General features: G+C 42.1%; 1 protein-coding gene across 2 annotated transcripts in view; it reads left to right on the top strand.

The window, feature by feature from the left end:
* ASPH (aspartate beta-hydroxylase) overlaps positions 1–17424 on the top strand; it is a 438964-nt gene that overhangs the window by 344276 nt on the left and 77264 nt on the right. For both annotated transcript variants that reach the window (XM_030214873.1, XM_030214866.1), the window contains 2 exons: positions 2191–2277; positions 9054–9204. In XM_030214873.1, the coding sequence (XP_030070733.1) occupies positions 2191–2277; positions 9054–9204 (238 nt within the window). The remainder of the gene's footprint in view (positions 1–2190; positions 2278–9053; positions 9205–17424) is intronic.

Here is a 17424-nt window from a genome sequence, read left to right as displayed (position 1 = left end):
TGCCGTCATCTACTATGTTACTATGTTAATCATTCTGCTGAATCTGTATATATTCCAGGCGATGTTTATCCCACAGCGGTCATCAGTTTTAAAGCCACTTATAGCTATGAGCTGAATTACACCTGGATATTCAATGATGGGTTATGACAGAGATATGACTGCTTTTTGTGCAGTCCTAAATGCCCAATTAGGTATGCAGGCACTGGCACTGAATATTACCGGAGCCCACATATCTGAATTGTGAAAAATGCAAACAGGAATGATCTTCAGGGGCCACTGGCTAAATACATTTGTGCCCTGCACAGGCCCAACGCAACACGGTAAGCTTAGTAAGAATGGCAGGAGGTTGCCAGTGTTTAGTGGTGCCAAAAGCTGCTGCCACTTACCTGTTGCACCAACCCTGCATCACTACACCACCGACATAGGAGCATAGGTGTTGGAAGGGGAGGGCCACCAGAGTCCTGGTCCCATCAAAATTGTCTTCCCCAGCTGCCCCTTCTGTCTGCCAAGCGTTTAAAAATCATTTATTGAACAATGGGAGTGTCTCTGTTCACTGCTGCTGCTCTGTCTAGTTTCATATTAAATATGATCTTACATAAACAATTATGCTCAACTATGTCTAGCTAGTTAATAAGATGTAATGTAATATTGTTTACTGAATACTGAACAGTTCCACTGTAAGTTATTACCAGTGTGGTTTTTCTAGCGAAAAAGGTGCCAGTACTCAAATGCCAGGCCACCGTTCAGGGGTGGGGTGATCACTGAGGGACCCACCCCACAATAGCCAGGCCCCCCGCAACCAGTCACAGAATCATGACAAGGCAGAATTGTTATTTAGAGCCTGAGCTCTTTCATTAAAACTTGGGGTCCATGGGTCAATTTTAGCAGACAATGGAAAAGGTGCTGGTACTCAGTACCCCCTCAAAAAAAGTCCTGGTTATTGCTAATTAATGTTAGCTAATCTTTTGATAACATACTGTTAAATGTAAACCGCTTAGAACTTGTTGGTAAAGCGGGTTATAAATGCCAAATTAAATTAAATTGGGTCTGGCTGCCACCGCCGTGTGCAGCTTCAAGTCAGACTAACTACTTCCAGTTTCTCAAAACAGAAAGTAGTCTCTGACTTGAAGCTGCGCGTGGTGCGGGTGGCTAGACCCAATGGAAGATGGGTAGAGCAGTGGTAATAAAAAGAGAAGTTTCTGTCTCTCTGTAAACAATTTTTAAAATGCAGGGCAAGTAGAAGAAAGGGGCTGAGGCTGGTGTCCGAGTTTGATTCAAGAACCTGTAATATCAGATACATATTAAGAAAGCCGTTTTCACTTTTTATAGTCCTTGGGTTTGGGGCCATCCCACTGCTGCTTCTGGTTTTCTAACCCAAATTGTTCTCAGTAGGTAACTATCCACATCATAATAAACAGGATTTTTAGTTATACAAGTTAACTCCTTTGTTTGCAGCTTTATCAGAAACCAAAAACAGAATGCTGACAGAGACTGAATTAGTCACATACCAGAAGCAAACATAGGGGACCTTTTACTAAGCCATGGCCAAAAGTGGCCTGCGACAGTTTGAGCGTGTCTTTTGGGCGTGCGCTGGAAAAAGGACCTTTTTTTAAGGGACCAGAAAATGGACGTGCGGCAGTGCACGTCCATTTTCGGCATGAGACCTTACCGCCAACCATTGACTTAGTGGTAAGCCTCATGTGCTACCCAGGCGGTAGGCATGCAGCACGCACCCACTGCCATTTACTGCCAGGTAAGCGCCACGCGGTAGAAAATAGAAAACGTTTCTACCGCATGTTTTTGGCACGCACCAAATTCAGAATTGCCACCTGGGGCATGCAGTAACCAGGCAGTAACGCTGATTTGGTGCGCACCGGACATGCATAGGTCCTTTTGTGCCTTTTATAAGGGCCCCATAGGTTTTCTTTGGCTGCACAGCCAATTTAATAACCAGGAATGAGTAAAGGTTCGTGTGTAGAGGTTTCTCTCATGTTCTCCCCATCAGTACCTTCCAGATAGTACAAGGTTTTTCTCTTATGGCCTATTTACTTAATGGTTCTTATATGGTTCAATATGAGTTATCACAACTTGCAAAAAATCTGCCTAACCCTGCAGAAGAATTGCTAAAATTCTGTGCAATTATGTCACTATGTTATAGTGACTCTAATGCTAATATTTTATATTCAACAGGGAAAAACTGAAGAAGCTGTAAAAGCATTTGAAGAGCTGGTGAATAAATACCCCCAGAGTCCACGAGCCAGATATGGAAAAGCTCAGGTACACTTGAACTTTTACTTGGTCCAAACTTTGTATAACATCAGTATATGATATTTGGACCTTTTTGATTTTTTTTTTTTTAGCCTAAATGGCTTTTCCTTCTACTCCTATGAAAAAATGAGGCCCTTTCAATCAGGAACTGCACAATAAATAGAAAAAGAGATACCAGGTATCCAACCCCATTCTATGCGTCTTGCTTCTCATGAAACAACACAGCTGCTGAAATACCTGCCGCAGTCTCCAAGCTTCTACTCATAAAGATTTGCCTGGCTAGAAAGTTCTGACTGAGCTTAAGTTCTCTTTCAAATTTACTGTCATTTTTTAAATTAATTACTATCAATTTATAAGCATTGATTGAAATTTAAAAGAAGGTTCCAACAAATGGCAAAGAAAATTGGACTATAAATGATGCTGTGCACGCTTGCGGGCTCATTTTCGAAAGAGAAGGACGCCCATCTTTCGACATAAATCGGAAGATGGGCTTCCTTCTCACAGGGTTGTCCAAATCGGTATAATCGAAAGCCGATTTTGGACGTCCCCAACTGCTTTCCATCGCAGGGACGACCAAAGTTCAAGGGGGTGTGTCGGAGGCATAGCGAAGGCGGGACTTGGGCGTGCCTAACACTTGGACGTCCTTGACCATAATCCAAAAAAACAAAGACGCCCCTGATGAACACTTGGACAACTTTACCTGGTCATGTTTTTCTTATGACCAAGGCACAAAAAGGTGCCCGAAATGACCAGATGACCACCGGAGATAATCGGGGATGACCTCCCGTTACTCCCCCAGTGGTCACTAACCCCCTCCCACCCTCAAAAAACATCTTTAAAAATATGCCAGCCTCAGATGTCATATTCAGGTCCATCACAACAGTATGCAAGTCCCTGGAGCAGTTCTAGTGGGTGCAGTGCACTTCAGGCAGGTGGACCCAGGCCCATCCCCCTCTACCTGTTACGTTTGTGGATGAAACAGTGAGCCCTCCAAAAATTTGCACCTCCAACATTCTATGTCTGGATGCCTGGGTTCGTAACATCCATTCCCATTCATTACCCCGCCCTCGCGTCAAAACGTAATGACATCAGAGGGCAGAACAATGAGGGGGAAGGAAACGCTGTAGGCGAGATGATGTCAGGAGGAGAATCGCGGACATCGAGGGGAGGGCAGGGCAGAGAAGAATTGATGGATATGGATAGGATGGGACGACAGTCATAGGAGCCCCGTATAAGAGGCGAGGGTAAGCCTCCTCGGCCCAACCATGACCTTCCCCTGGCTGCTGCCCCCCCCCAAACGCAGGGCAGCCAGGCAGCTCTTGGACGGTCCCTCCACTCCTTCCCGTCCTCAGCTCCCCGATCAACAGCCCTCCTCTCCTGGACATGGATGGAGGTGAGGGGAGGGCAGGGGAGAGAGGAGAATTGCTGATCATGGATGGATGAATGGAGGGGGCAGGGGAGAGAGGAAATTTGCTGGATATGGGTGGGTGGAGGAGAGGGTAGGGGAGAATGGAAAGTTGCTGGACATGGATGGATGGAGGGGGAGGGAAGTCAGGAAGGAGATGCACATGGATGGAGGGGAGGGAAGAGAGAAGAAATGCTGGACATGGATTGAGGGGAGGGAAGAGAGGAGCAATGCTGGACATGGATGGAGTCTGCGTACTCTTTATCTTTTAAAAAATGCTATAAATAAAAAACACAAAAATGAAAGATTAAAACAAAAAAAACCATAGATAAAACAATCCATATCTCATACCCCTGGAGCATATTACTCATTATATATCCTTCCCAATTATTACTTATCATGACAGAACATTTCTCCTAATGGTTCCCTTAAAAACATAATCGCCATTACATGATAACCTTGCTAGTGGCCGTTTCATTTGTGTGAGAAACGGGCCTTTTTTACTAGTGTTCTTATAAAGTTATTTTAATGATTGACGGGATTCTTAATTTTGGGGATACAATTGTATATGTTATATGGGGATGGAAAGGATGGATGGGTAGTTTTTGTTTGTATACTGCTTTATTATTCTTATGATTATTAACTTGTAAATGGTATATAAAAACTAATTTGTTCTTTATGGAGATATTGATATGCTAAAAACATGTATATGTAACAGCTGGTATTACGTTTTGCAAGAAAACCTGAAAGTAGAGTGATTAACATTTGTTTTGAAAGAACACAACCTGTTTTATGTCTTTTTGCTATGGGTCTCTGTTGGGCCTCTGTCAGTGCTGTTATCCTTTGAAAAGCCATTTTTACAAGTGACAAGTTGACAGGCTTTAACAATTTGTCTGACAAGTCACCAAGTGAACATTGAAGCACGCTTTTAAAAAGCATAGTAATGAACAAACAACTGTCATGAATTTTTTTTCTTTATATTCTTTTATTTTGTAGCTCTTGTAGCAAACAGAATTACCTAGGGATGTGCATGGACAAAATATTTTTAATGCGCATTTTACAATTTTTTTAAGTGTAGACATTGACTTTACACCTGTTCATTCAAAGGTTAATGTGCATTAAATTGATTTTTTTTAAGGTGTGCTAATGGACAAAATACATACCTGTAGTCCAGGGACACCAGTCTCAATGGAGACTTTTTCTTCCCGAAGAAAAAAGAAGGGGTTCACACCTTCCACAAATCCAACAAGGAAAACAAATGCAGAGTGGAAGAAAATCCAATCCAAGAAACCAGTCAGAACTTACGGAATGAGAACTCCAAATAGACTTTATTAGGACCCTATGATACTACTGGAGCACTGAAAATAACACAAAGTAAAAATCAGAGATAGAGATAGTAGTAACTGGCGATCACTGCAAACTAATATTATTATTATTATTATTATTTATTGCATTTGTACCCCACATTATCTCACCTATTTGCAGGCTCAATGTGGCTTACAGAGTGTTGTTATGACATAGTCATGACAGAATCTTAGATATAATCAGTAATAATCAGAAGATGTATGAGGGAGTAGAGAAGTAAGTGTTAGGGTGATTTAAGAGGTGTATTTTAATACTTGAGTGGGATGGGTAGTGAATTGAGTTGTTAAGGATTCTTTTTGTAGGCTTTGTTGAAGAGATGTGTCTTCAAAGTTTTGCGGAAGTTGGTTAGATTGTCTGTGGTTTTCAAGGCTGTGGGTAGTGCGTTCCATAGCTGTGTACTTCTGTACGAGAAGGTAGTGGCGTATGCCTGCTTATATTTAAGTCCTTTACAGCTGGGGAAGTTCAGGTTGAGGAATTTGCGGGCTGATCTTTTGGCATTTCTGGGTGGCAGGTCCACTAGGTTTAACATGTAGAGTGGGGCATCTGCGTGTATGATTTTGTGTACGGTCGTACAGATCTTAAACTCAATGCGTTCCTTGAGAGGGAGCCAGTGTAGTTTCTCTCTTAAGGGTTTCGCACTTTCGTATTTAGTTTTTCCAAATACGAGTCTGGCTGCGGTATTCTGAGCTGTTTGGAGTTTTTTAATAGTTTGCTCTCTGCAGCCAAAGTTGTATTAGTTTGCAGTGATTGCCAGTTACTACTATCTCTATCTCTGATTTTGACTTTGTGTTATTTTCAGTGCTCCAGTAGTATCATATGCTCAATAGAACATCAGCATATCGACCCCTGATGAAGGCTTTATAGCCGAAACACGGACCGTGTAGGGTCCTAATAAAGTCTATTTGGAGTTCTCATTCCGTGAGTTCTGACTGGTTTCTTGGATTGGATTTTCTTCCACTCTGCATTTGTTTGACTTTTTCTTCCCTCTACACTGCAGCTGCATTAATATGGGGCCCTCTTACTAAGCACCGGTAGGGCTAACGAGCGAGTAGCGTGCATCAAATCGGCACTACGGCAGGGGTAGCGCGGGCACCATGTGGTACTTTTGAAGTGGGCGCATGCTGTTTCCAGTGGCAGAAAATAATTTTCTATTTTCTGCTGTGGGAGCATTCCTGGCAGTCAAATTGGCACACACTGCCTGATTACCACACAAGTAGTGTGTTAGCCCTTACCGCTAGGCCAATGGGTAGTGGTAAGGGCTCAGGCAGTAAATAACCATGTGCTACTTTTAATTTTCGCGCACAGCCATTTACGCCCGATTAAAAAAGCCATTTTTCCCAGCTGCAGTACAAAATGGCTCAGCGAGCACCAAAAACATATGTCCACACTACCGCAGGCCACTTTTTACCACGGCTCAGTAAAAGGATCCCTTTATGAATGTTCCTGTTTTCTCCTTAACATATAAAATTACCAAAATATGTACGCTTTTCCAAAAGGCAGTGCAACTTTTCTTTAAATCAAATAATAATAATGAAGGAGGGATTTTGACCTTTTTGTAATGCAGTGAATAGAAGTATAAATATGACATATAGCAGGTATGTTTCAAACACTTTAATAATCTTCTTTAAGTAAATATGTTAAAGGTGGTGGCATAATTTACCAGCTGCCTTATATTTTGTGTACGCCAGTCTCCTATGAAGCATAGAGTCTTCCTTAGATCTTTAAGGGTACCAACATAGAAAAATTAAATGTTTATTTAGAGGTCCTTATACAAAGCTGCGATACAATGTGGTTAGCGCTCCTGGCTGTCTTTCACCATTATTGAAACCTCTCTATTGGAATTCCCTAAATGTCCTGTTTCAATAGTATCCTTCAAGGATACTCCACATTGAACCATGTGCTCCTTGACAACTGTTGGCTCCCCCCCCCCCCCCCCCCCAAACAACTGTTGGCTCCCCCCCCCCCCCCCACCCCAAATTGTAGTTTGAAAGCTGTTCTGTCTCCTTTTTAAAAGTTAGCACCAGCACTCTGATTCCATCCCGGTTAAGGTGGAGTCCATCTTTTTGGAATAGGCTCTCCCTTTCACAGAATGTTGCCCGGTTTCTAACAAATTTAAATCCCTCACCCCTGCACCATCGTCTCAAGCATGTATTGAGACTTTAGAGCTCTGTCTGCCTCTTGGATTCTGCATGTGTAATGGGTTGCATTTCCTTAAATGCTACCTTGGAGAATCTGGACTTCAGCTTTCTACCTAAGTGCCTAAATTTGACTTCCAGAACCTTCCTCCCAAATTTTCCTATGTCATTGGTACCCACATGTACCATGACAGCTGGCTCCTCCCCAGCACTATCTAAAATCCTATCTAGGTGACGTGTGATGACTGCTGCCTTCTCACCAGGCAAGTGACCAGGAGGAGGTCCTCATATCCACCTGTCATCCAGCTACCTACAAGTATAATGATCGAATCACCAGTTTCAACAGCTGTTCAAACCCTTCCCATCTGGGCAGAAGTTCCTGGAGACACATCCTTGGTGCGAGAAGATATTGTATCCCCTGGTGGGCAGGTCCTAACTACAGGATTGCTTCCTACTTCACAAGGGTGATGCTCTCATTTAGAAGACTTCCCTCCTCCAATTAGCAAATGGTTATGCTAACTGATTCGCACAGGAATGTCCACTCTTTACCCCCCAGACACACCCCCTCAAAAAAAATTGCAGATATTATTTAGCAAACAGCACACACACATTTGACAGTTATCGCAGGGCACCTGAGCGCATCCCCCAGTACACCATTTTAAGCTGCGTTAGGCGCGATTGAACACCTAACATAGCTTAGTGAAAGAGGCTTTTAATTTCTTACATCCTACTTGCAAGCCCAAAAACTATCAAAGCAGTAACAATCAGGAACAATGGGTATTTTTCTGCCCAAGGACCACCGGACTACCAGGGCATAAGGTTTGACCACAGGGGTGTCTAGATTGGGGAAGGGATTGCTCAGGTTGTGTTTCTGGATCAGGGTGCTTCTGTGTGTGTGGGCTGGTGGGCTTGAATGGGCAGCTTGTTGGGGGTGTCCAGATTGGTAGAGGAATTGCTCTGGGGGGAATGTTAGGATTCAGGGGATTTACTCTGGGGGGGGAAGGGTCTTGATGGGAGGGGGGTTATCAGGGAGTGGGAAATCCCAAAGAAATGAAGGCTAGGAGCATTGTGCTGCAGCTTGGTGATCCAATGTTCCTTTAGCTGGGATTATTTTACTTGCTACGCCTTGGCTTATGGTGTTCACCTGAGACCCACCGCAAGCTGCAGTATGGTATTTACATAGTAATGAGCTGCTTTACATGCATTTGCATCTCAGTACTATATTTCCCACGTTGACTTAAATAATGCTGTGTTAGGGCAAAACAACCTGTGTTAGTGCCCTTGAAGTCATACTAAAGGGAAAATAATGTGAGTTATTGCTCTCATGCAGCTTGATAACTTCCCCCCTCACCAACTGCCAGGGTAAAATTTTCAGATATATATTTTGTGACTTATCAGTATTTAAAACCAGAAGCAAAGATGATATTCATCAGTTGTGTGCTATTCAGGACCTGATTTATCACACAGGCACCCAAGGGTAATTCTATAAAAGACACTTACATTTAGGTGCATAGAACTTGCCTAACTAGCACACCTAGTCCCATCAGGTTTTCAGGAGATTCACAATGAATATGCATGAGATAGATTTGCATGCACTGCCTCCATTTCATGCATATTCACTGTAGATATCCTGAAAACCTGATGGGACTAGGTGTGCTTCTAGTATTGGGATGAGAAGCACTGACTTATAGAATAGCAAGTAGCGCATTTGAGTGCATAAGTGCCAATTAAGGCGCTACTTGCATATTCAAGACGCACATAACTGCATGCGTCCAGTTATAGAATTGGTCTGCGTATGCTTTCCCTTGTAGACTACAAGTTTATTTGAAAATCATTCTTAAGTTGATGATGTGCATTAATACATTTATATCTCTGTTCAGTCAGAAGATGACTTGGCTGAGAAGTTGAGGAGCAATGAGGCACTCCTAAAAGCTATTGGTACCTATGAAGAAGTTGCAAGCCTGCCAAATGCCCCTTCAGATCTGATAAAGTTAACACTAAAGAGACGAGCAGAGAGACAACAGTTTCTGGGTAAGGTTAAATAAATTCAAATCATCCTAAAACTGAAAACTTGCTTGAAATGTTTGTGGATGGGTTCCCTTAAATCAGTGATTTTCAAGCCAGTCTGCAGGGACCCTGTGGCCAGTCAGGTTTGCAGGATATCCATAATGAATATGCGTGAGGGAGATTTGCATACCAAGAAGACAGTGCATGCAAATTTATCTCATGCATATACATTGTGGATAGTCTGAAAACTCGACTGGCCAGGTGATCCCTGAGGGCTGGGTTGAAAACCACAGCCTTGCATTGTTTGTTATTAAAGCATGTGATCCAAAAGGTATTTTTTTAAAGTAGAGTAGTCTGTTTGATTATGAAGAACAGAAAATGGCAACCTTGGTTTGGGTCCCCTGTCCACTGAGACTGATGTACCTGAATTCCACAAGATCAACCCTCAACTATGAGAAGACGGGTAATTTGCTCTGATTCAAGAGACCCTCTGAAACATTGATGGCTGTTCTGAAAGCAGGTTTCTATCCCAGAGCCTGGAACCTGAGGCCTTTTCTGTCAGTAAAAGTTACCCAGTAATTGCCAGTGGCAACTAAGAAGATGTAGGCAGAATTCAAAATATAAATGTCAAAGGAAAGCAACAGTGTGACAGTCAATACTGTTTTCTACTATTTTCACCTCAATTTTGATTATCTTTTTTGAGAATTACTCCCTATCCCCCTAATTCTATAAAAGTTGCCAAAAATTGCACCTGCAAATTTGAGTACACACACAATTTAACTGAATAGCGAGCTAATTAGTTCCAATAATTGGATTTTCAAGCACTTATTGGCACTAATTAGATTTAATTGGAATTTTACACATGAGTAAAAAAAAAAGGGGGGGTGCAAAAATGAGTTCCTAGCATTTACGCATGTTTGTTATAGAATAAGGGGGGGGATACTCGCCCAATTTAGGCATGCACATTTTATGCATCACGTTTCAGTTGGTGTAAATGGGCCTTGCCTAAAGTTAGGCACGATTCCTGGGCGTAAGCATTATTCTATAAACTGCGCCAAACTTTAAGCAGAGCTGATAGAATAGCGCTTTTTTCAGCACCATGTATAGAATTCAACCCTATCCCCTGGATTCTATATAGCGCGCTTAGAGTTAGGCGCTGAAATCAGCTCAGATTCTATAACAACGCGCATAACTTAATTGGCTTAACAAGCTAATCAGCACTGATATTAGCACTTAACAAGCAATAATGAGCACTAATTGGCACTAATTAGAATTTAGGCGCACAACTCGCTAGGCATATTCTGTAATGATTTGTGCCGAGCTTCTAATGTGTTCAGGTAAAAAGGGGAATGTTTATGGGTGGGGAAACACACAATTTTACTATTTGACATGTATTATCTGGCCAGAATCCTATATTATGGGCTAGATTCTGCATATGATGCCTAAAAAAGTGGTGCCGAAATGAAAAAAGCCTCAGCTTATTTTATAAAGTACGTCTTAATTTAGCCGTACTTTATAGAATAAGCCTAAATTTCCAAATAGTTTATAGAGTATATTGAATGCCTGTCAATATGACTAAATTTAGTCACGGGCAGTTATGCCAAATAAAACTTAGTGTAAATGCCAACGCCTAAATTACACGTGGACTGGGTATATTCTATAACAATGTGCATAGATTTTAGAAACACCCATGATCCGCTCTTGACCACACCCCCTTTTCAACTGTGCGACTTAGAATTTATGCGCACCATGTTATAGAATACGCTTAGACAGTTGTGTGTGTAAAGCCCACCTCTTCAATGCTGCGTTCAGCACCTAACCCTTACCGTTCAGTGAATCCAGACTGCCCCAATTTGACTGCCCCTATCGGACCGACCGTTCACTTGTCTATTAGATTGTAAGCTCTTTGAGCAGGGACTGTCTCTCTTTGTTAAATTGTACAGCGCTGCGTAACCCTAGAAGCGCTCTAGAAATGTTAAGTAGTAGTAGTAGTAAATTCTAATTAATGCCAATTAGTGTCAACAATTGCTTGTTAATTGGCAACTATCAGTGCTGATTGGCTCCATTGCCCCAGGTGCAAAATAAGTACCTGTTTATAATATGTAAACTGCTTTGATTGTAACCACAGAAAGGCGGTATATCGAGTCCCATTCCCTTTCCCCTTGTTAACTAAGTTGCACGCACAAATACAGAATATGACTGTATTTGCACGTGCAACTTAAGTCACACTATAAAGAATCCGGGGATATATCCTTAACACATATTAGTAACTACGGTCATAAGTTTAATGAGGATAAGACAAGTAATGCACATAGGGAAAAATAATCCCAACTATAGGTACACAATGCTAAGTTCTATATTTGGCATCACCAGCCAGGAAAAATCTTAAGGACAATATAAATATGTTCTAATCCTTGGCTCATTGTGTGGTGGCAATCAAAAAAGCAAATAGAATGTCAGGAATTATTAGAAAAGGAATGTATAATAAATTGGAGAATATTATGATGAGTCTATCTCAATCCATGATGCGACTGTACCTTGAGCCCCATCTCAAAAAAGATATAGCAGAGCTAGAAAAAGTAGAGAGAGGGACAGCCGAAATGATGAAGGAAATGGAATAGATTTTCTATGAGGAAAGGCTAGAAGTGATAGAGCTTTACAGCTTGGAAAGTTGATGGCTGACTGGGATATGACGGATATCTATAAAATAAGTGGGGTGAAGCAGGTAAATAGAGAACCTTTCCAGATAATCCTAGGACTAGGGGATATTCTATTAAATTAAAAGGTACATTTAAAACAAACCAAAGAAAATGTTATTTCACTGAGTGCATGCATAATCAAGATTTAGAATTTTTGCCAGGGAATGTGGTCAAGGCAATTAGCATAACTGGATTTAATGAGAATTTAGACAGGCCCTAGGTGACACAATCCAGGTAGATTTGGCAAATCTGCCACTTATTCCTGAGAATGACAAACAAGGAAGGAATCTAATCTTTGTGATCCTGCCAGGTTCTTGTGGCCTGCTGGGCTCAGTGGACCTTTAGTCTGATCCACTTGGCACATCTTATGTTTTCATGTTTATGTCCATGATCCCAGTATTACTAGTCAGCAATGTAGCGATAGTACTCTGCCCTAATACTCATCTGCAGAAAACGTTCTGCCCTCTCCATTGATTAAGTTGTTGCAAGGGTTCCACTTATTAGTTTGCTTTTTGAAGAGAAAAAAAAAGTGAAGGAGAAGCAGTTGAAACATGGGAGTCTTAACTTGCAAGCTAAAACAGTAGATGGTATTATCTTGTCCAGTGAACTAAGTGTCCTCATGGCAGCTGTAACAAGCTATCAAGTGAAAATGTCAAACATGTCAGGACGATGCTGCATTTTCATTATTTATTGTATCTGCTGGCACATGACTCACCACAGTTGCAATTCATTTCTGAAAGGATGAAAAAATAAATAGACCATCTTGGCATCTGAACATAGGAGTTCTAGCTTTGCACATATCACTCAGGAAACTTCTCCATACTCTGTATTTGTAGGAGTCTTTGACAGATAATCGTACAACACACGGGGTTAAAACGATTAATATAAGAAGAAAAAAAACCCAAAAGATTCTTTATTCATTCTTTATCTCATTTGCTATACACTGTAATTAAAACATAGAACCAAGCAGTTTACAAAATAAAATCAACACAAAAATTGGAAAAACAACTTCAATTGAGATAGGATAGTAGGGGGAGGAGGTCCAAAACAGACAGACAAAAACAAACATCTCATAACTTCAGAAAGGGCAGGAAACGTGAGGAGCAACTAGAGAAAGGAGGAGAGTAGAGAAAAGGCACCACATGCATGGACAAAAAGGACCACGAAAAAAATGAAATAGCTGTAGTTACCAGTTATGCTAATTATTGTAGAACTTGTCCATTGAAAACATAATATTTATTTATTAGGATTTATTTACCGCCTTTTTGAAGGAATTCACTCAAGGCGTTGTACAGTAAGAATAGCTCAAGCATGAGCATTAGGCAATTACAGCAGTAAAAATATTCAAGTAACAATACAAAGTATGGCATGGTATATACTTGTCATCGTCAAAACAGGAAGTGGGAAGTGGACCAATGACGCCAGGGAAACGGGACTATGGTGATAAAAGAAACAGCTTTATTCGCAGACTCGATACAGTACTGTGTTTTGGCCACAGGCCTGCCTCAGGAGTCTTAAATAATCCACGTTTTATGAAAAAGTGGTTATTATCCGTGTTGTCTTGATAAAGACTTTTAAATGAAATGATGCAATCAATGCAGCGTCTCTGTATCGTCTGTAAAAGACAAAAAAAGATAAAAGTGGACTGTTAAATTATTGCACTTTTTTAGATGTACTGCAATTTTTTTGAACATTCTGTGAAGTTACAGTGACTCAGTAAGTGGATTCTTAATTTAGGACTCACTTGTATTGCTGAGGTCCTTTTTCTCCACATGAGTTTGTGAACAAATGTTGAGTGAAGATTCAGAGATATTATCTGTTACAAACAAGTACATGGCACAAAATGTCTTAACGCTACCCCAAGTACCCACCTGAGGATAACCCTGTGGCCACCTGGAGGGTCCTACCCAGCTCTGCCAAGGCTTGCCTGCATGCACATATGCCTACACTGGTATACCTTACACCCACCACTGGGTCCTGCTTGCCTCTGGGTGATTTCTCCCACCCACAAGTTATTTGCCCAGTGGGTTCTAGGGGACACTGGGAGCTGCAATCCTAGGGGTCCCACCGTTACCAGAAAACATGCACAGACTGAGAACATAAACTGCCAGGATTCCTAGTCAGTCCAGGACAACAGAGCTAATAAACTAATAGGTTTATTATCATAAAAAAGTAGAACAGCAAACGATAAAAGTGGTAAACAGAAACAGGGAAAATAATGACTCAGTATCAAAGCTAACGAAACACTTTCTTACTACTTAAGTAGTATCTGGGGAGATCAGGAAAAGAAACTGCTCATAGGAATTGAAGAGAGCCTCAGTGTAGAGGTCTACTCCTTCCACACTCCCAACTCTGAGATTGTGGAGTTCCAATACATTCTGGACTAGTCTTTGGCTTCAGGGCTAATCAGGGCACAGAGTGTTAGCACTAAGGGTGTTTCGCCAATGGCACTGCAGGTTACTTTTCCCCTCAGGGGTTTTCCTCTGTTCGTTTGGGGAAGGGCAACTAAAAAAGAAAACAGACCTCTACAACAGCTATAGTGTAGAGGTCAAAACACCACCTGCTGGCCAATCAAAGGAAATGCACTGAAGGGAAGAAAGATGTCATAGGGCAACATTGCAGATCACAAGCTTGAAAGTTCCCTGTTGCTCCACAGTATCTACCCATGTAAAAAGTTCAAACATTTTTCCTTATTGCAGTAAGGTTTTCTGATATGGTAATAGCTCTTCTGCTTGGTAAGCTCATTCAATAAAAATATTGACTTCCTGCTCTTGAACAGACCATATAAAGTTTTCATGTTAAGAACACTGTAATTGTAAATGTAATGTAATTTAATTTAATTTGAAATAATGATTATACCTACCACACTCTGAGTACACCATTAATCTGTATTTATAGACTTTAAAGTCTGTCCTTGTGTTTTACTAATGGTCTCGGCAAATGAAACTTTTACTAGAAACAGGTGACATTTTAATTGGCTGGAACAGTCAATTTGAATTTGATGTATTAGTGCCATTAATGTCATTTTTTCTGTTTCCAGAGCTACTCACTGTTGCAGCCTCTGTGATATGTAATTCTAGACTTCTGGGGGTGGGTCTAAAAGTATGTATTGTTATGTAGCTTTGGATGGTGGTCCAGCTGTCAATAACAGTGTGTGAGGAGGCAGCCTAAGAGGATCTAAGTAGTAAAGGATTTCTGTAGGAAAATAGCTTCATCCATTGCCTTTGTATCTATAGATTTCTAGGTAGTTACTTCAATGTTTAATCGTTTTGATCACTGGCAAAAATAGCAGAAACTGTTTCTTTTGTTGGTGTCAGTAGTGGTGGTTCTTCACCACATGGTTTTGCTCTTGGTTTAAGAATCAGTGCATACCTTTTCTGTCTGTCTGTCTAATTGGTCTATCTTTGAACTATATTTTTTCATTTGTTCCTCTTTATTTAATATATTGCAAATGGTTCTAATCTCTTAAGCGGTTTACAACAGAGTGAAAAATTGTGAAACTAGGAAGTTAAAAACAAACTAGGCAAAACAAATCAGGGGAAAAATCAGAAGAGGAGTAACTAGAAATGAAGACCATCATGGGCAAGATTGAGCAAAGGGACAGTTTGGGAATGCTTGGGTATCTTTAATTCAGCATTCTCAACAAACAGTTTGCTATCACCAGTGTGCAATAATACATATACAAAACGTGTATGCTTGTGCTAAGGTTTAGGCATGTGTCTGTGTTAGGCTGGAGCTAGGGGACAGAGAGAAGATCTGCAGGGAGCATGGACTGTAGCTGGTGCTGGCTGTCATTCAAAGCTAGCAATCATGCCCAGCCTGCTAGTGTTTTTTCAACCAGAGTGAATGTCCATTGCAGTGCCTGGTAGAGCCTTCACTGTTCCTTCAGAGAGAGGGAAAGCAAGACCCTTCCTATGCTCTAGTGGTTTAATTTGGTGTAAAACAGAACTTGTTTCAGTTCACCTCTGAAGTGTTGGCTGAACTGTGTTTCAGAAGCATAGCTAGGGGGGAGAGTGCAAGGGGAGCGGCTACTCCTTCAAACATATTTTGAATGAAATGGAGCCTATGTGGATTGGGCCTGCAGCCTCGCACCAGTGTCTGTTTTACAAAAGGCCTTCTCCCCCTGACATCAAAACCTGGCTACGATTCTACTGTGTTTGAAGTGATGTGGAGGGGCATAATCAAACAGCGCCGGCCATCTATATGGCCGACCATCTTCGGGGCCAACTCCGCAAAGGGGCGGAGCCAACCGTATTTTCTAAAAAGATGGCCGGCCATCTTTTCTTTTGATAATACGGTTGGAGCCGGCTTAATCTCAACATTTAGGTCAAATGATGAGATCGCCGGGTTTATTTATTTATTAAATTTGTACCCCGCGCTTTCCCACACAAAGCAGGCTCAATGCGGCTTACATAGCAACAATATAAATAATTACAAAGTTGAATACGAATATACAGTTTGTGGTAAATGCAGAAACTGATGGGGTTAACGGAAAGTAAGTTAAACATAGGAGGAATTGGGTTCATAAGGAAATAAGCATTAGAAGGTGTAAAGGGATGGATATGGGGTGGCAAGAAGGATAATGGGGAACATGGTCAGAATTAGAGATGGCCGGCTTCGGTTTTCGGCCATAATGGAAACCGGGCCCGGCCACCTCAAACCCGGCGAAATGCAAGCCCTTTGGTCATGGGAGGAGCCAGCATTTGTAGTGCACTGGTCCCCCTCACATGCCAGGACACCAACCGGGCACCCTAGGGGGCACTGCAGTGGACTTCACAAATTTTCTCCCAGGTGCATACCTCCCGTACCTTGGGTGCTGAGCCCCCCAAATCCCCCCAAAACCCACTCCCCACAACTCTACACACCTATCCTAGCCCTTTGGGATCAGGGGGGGCACCTACATGTGGGTACAGTGGGTTTTGGGGGGTTTGGGAGGGCTCAACATTTACCACCACAAGTGTAACAGGTAGGAGGGGGATGGGTCTAGTTCCACCTGCCTGAAGTGCACTGCACCCACTACATACTGCTCCAGGGACCTGCATACTGCTATCAGGGAGCTGGGTATGACATTTGAGGCTGGCATACAGGCTGGCAAAAAATGTTTTTGTTTTTATTTTTTAGGGTGAGAGGGGGTTGGTGACCACTGGGGGAGTAAGGGGAGGTGATCCCCGATTCCCTCCGGTGGTCATCTGGTCAATTGGAGCACTTTTTTGAGACTTGGTCCTAAAAATAAAAGGACCAAGTGCAGCTGGCGAAATGCTCGTCAGAGCCGGCCATCTTTTTTCCATTATCGGGCGAAGCCGGCCATCTCGTAGCCACGCCCCTGTCCCGCCTTTTGTACCCTGCCTTGAAGTTTGGCCGGCTCTGCGACGGAAAGCAGTTGGCGCTGGCCAAAATCGGCTTTTGATTATACCGATTTGGCCGGGTTCAGGAGATCGCCAGCCATCTCCCGATTTGTGTCGGAAGATGGCCGGCGATCTCCTTCGAAAATAAGCTGGATAGTATCTTTCGACGTTTGGAAAGAGCCAAAGCAATTCCAGCAGTC

This window comes from Microcaecilia unicolor, chromosome 1, assembly GCF_901765095.1.
Source record: "Microcaecilia unicolor chromosome 1, aMicUni1.1, whole genome shotgun sequence".
Lineage (NCBI taxonomy): Eukaryota > Metazoa > Chordata > Amphibia > Gymnophiona > Siphonopidae > Microcaecilia > Microcaecilia unicolor.
Note: the sequence above shows the minus strand (reverse complement) of the source record. Positions and strands in the feature narration are given on the sequence as shown.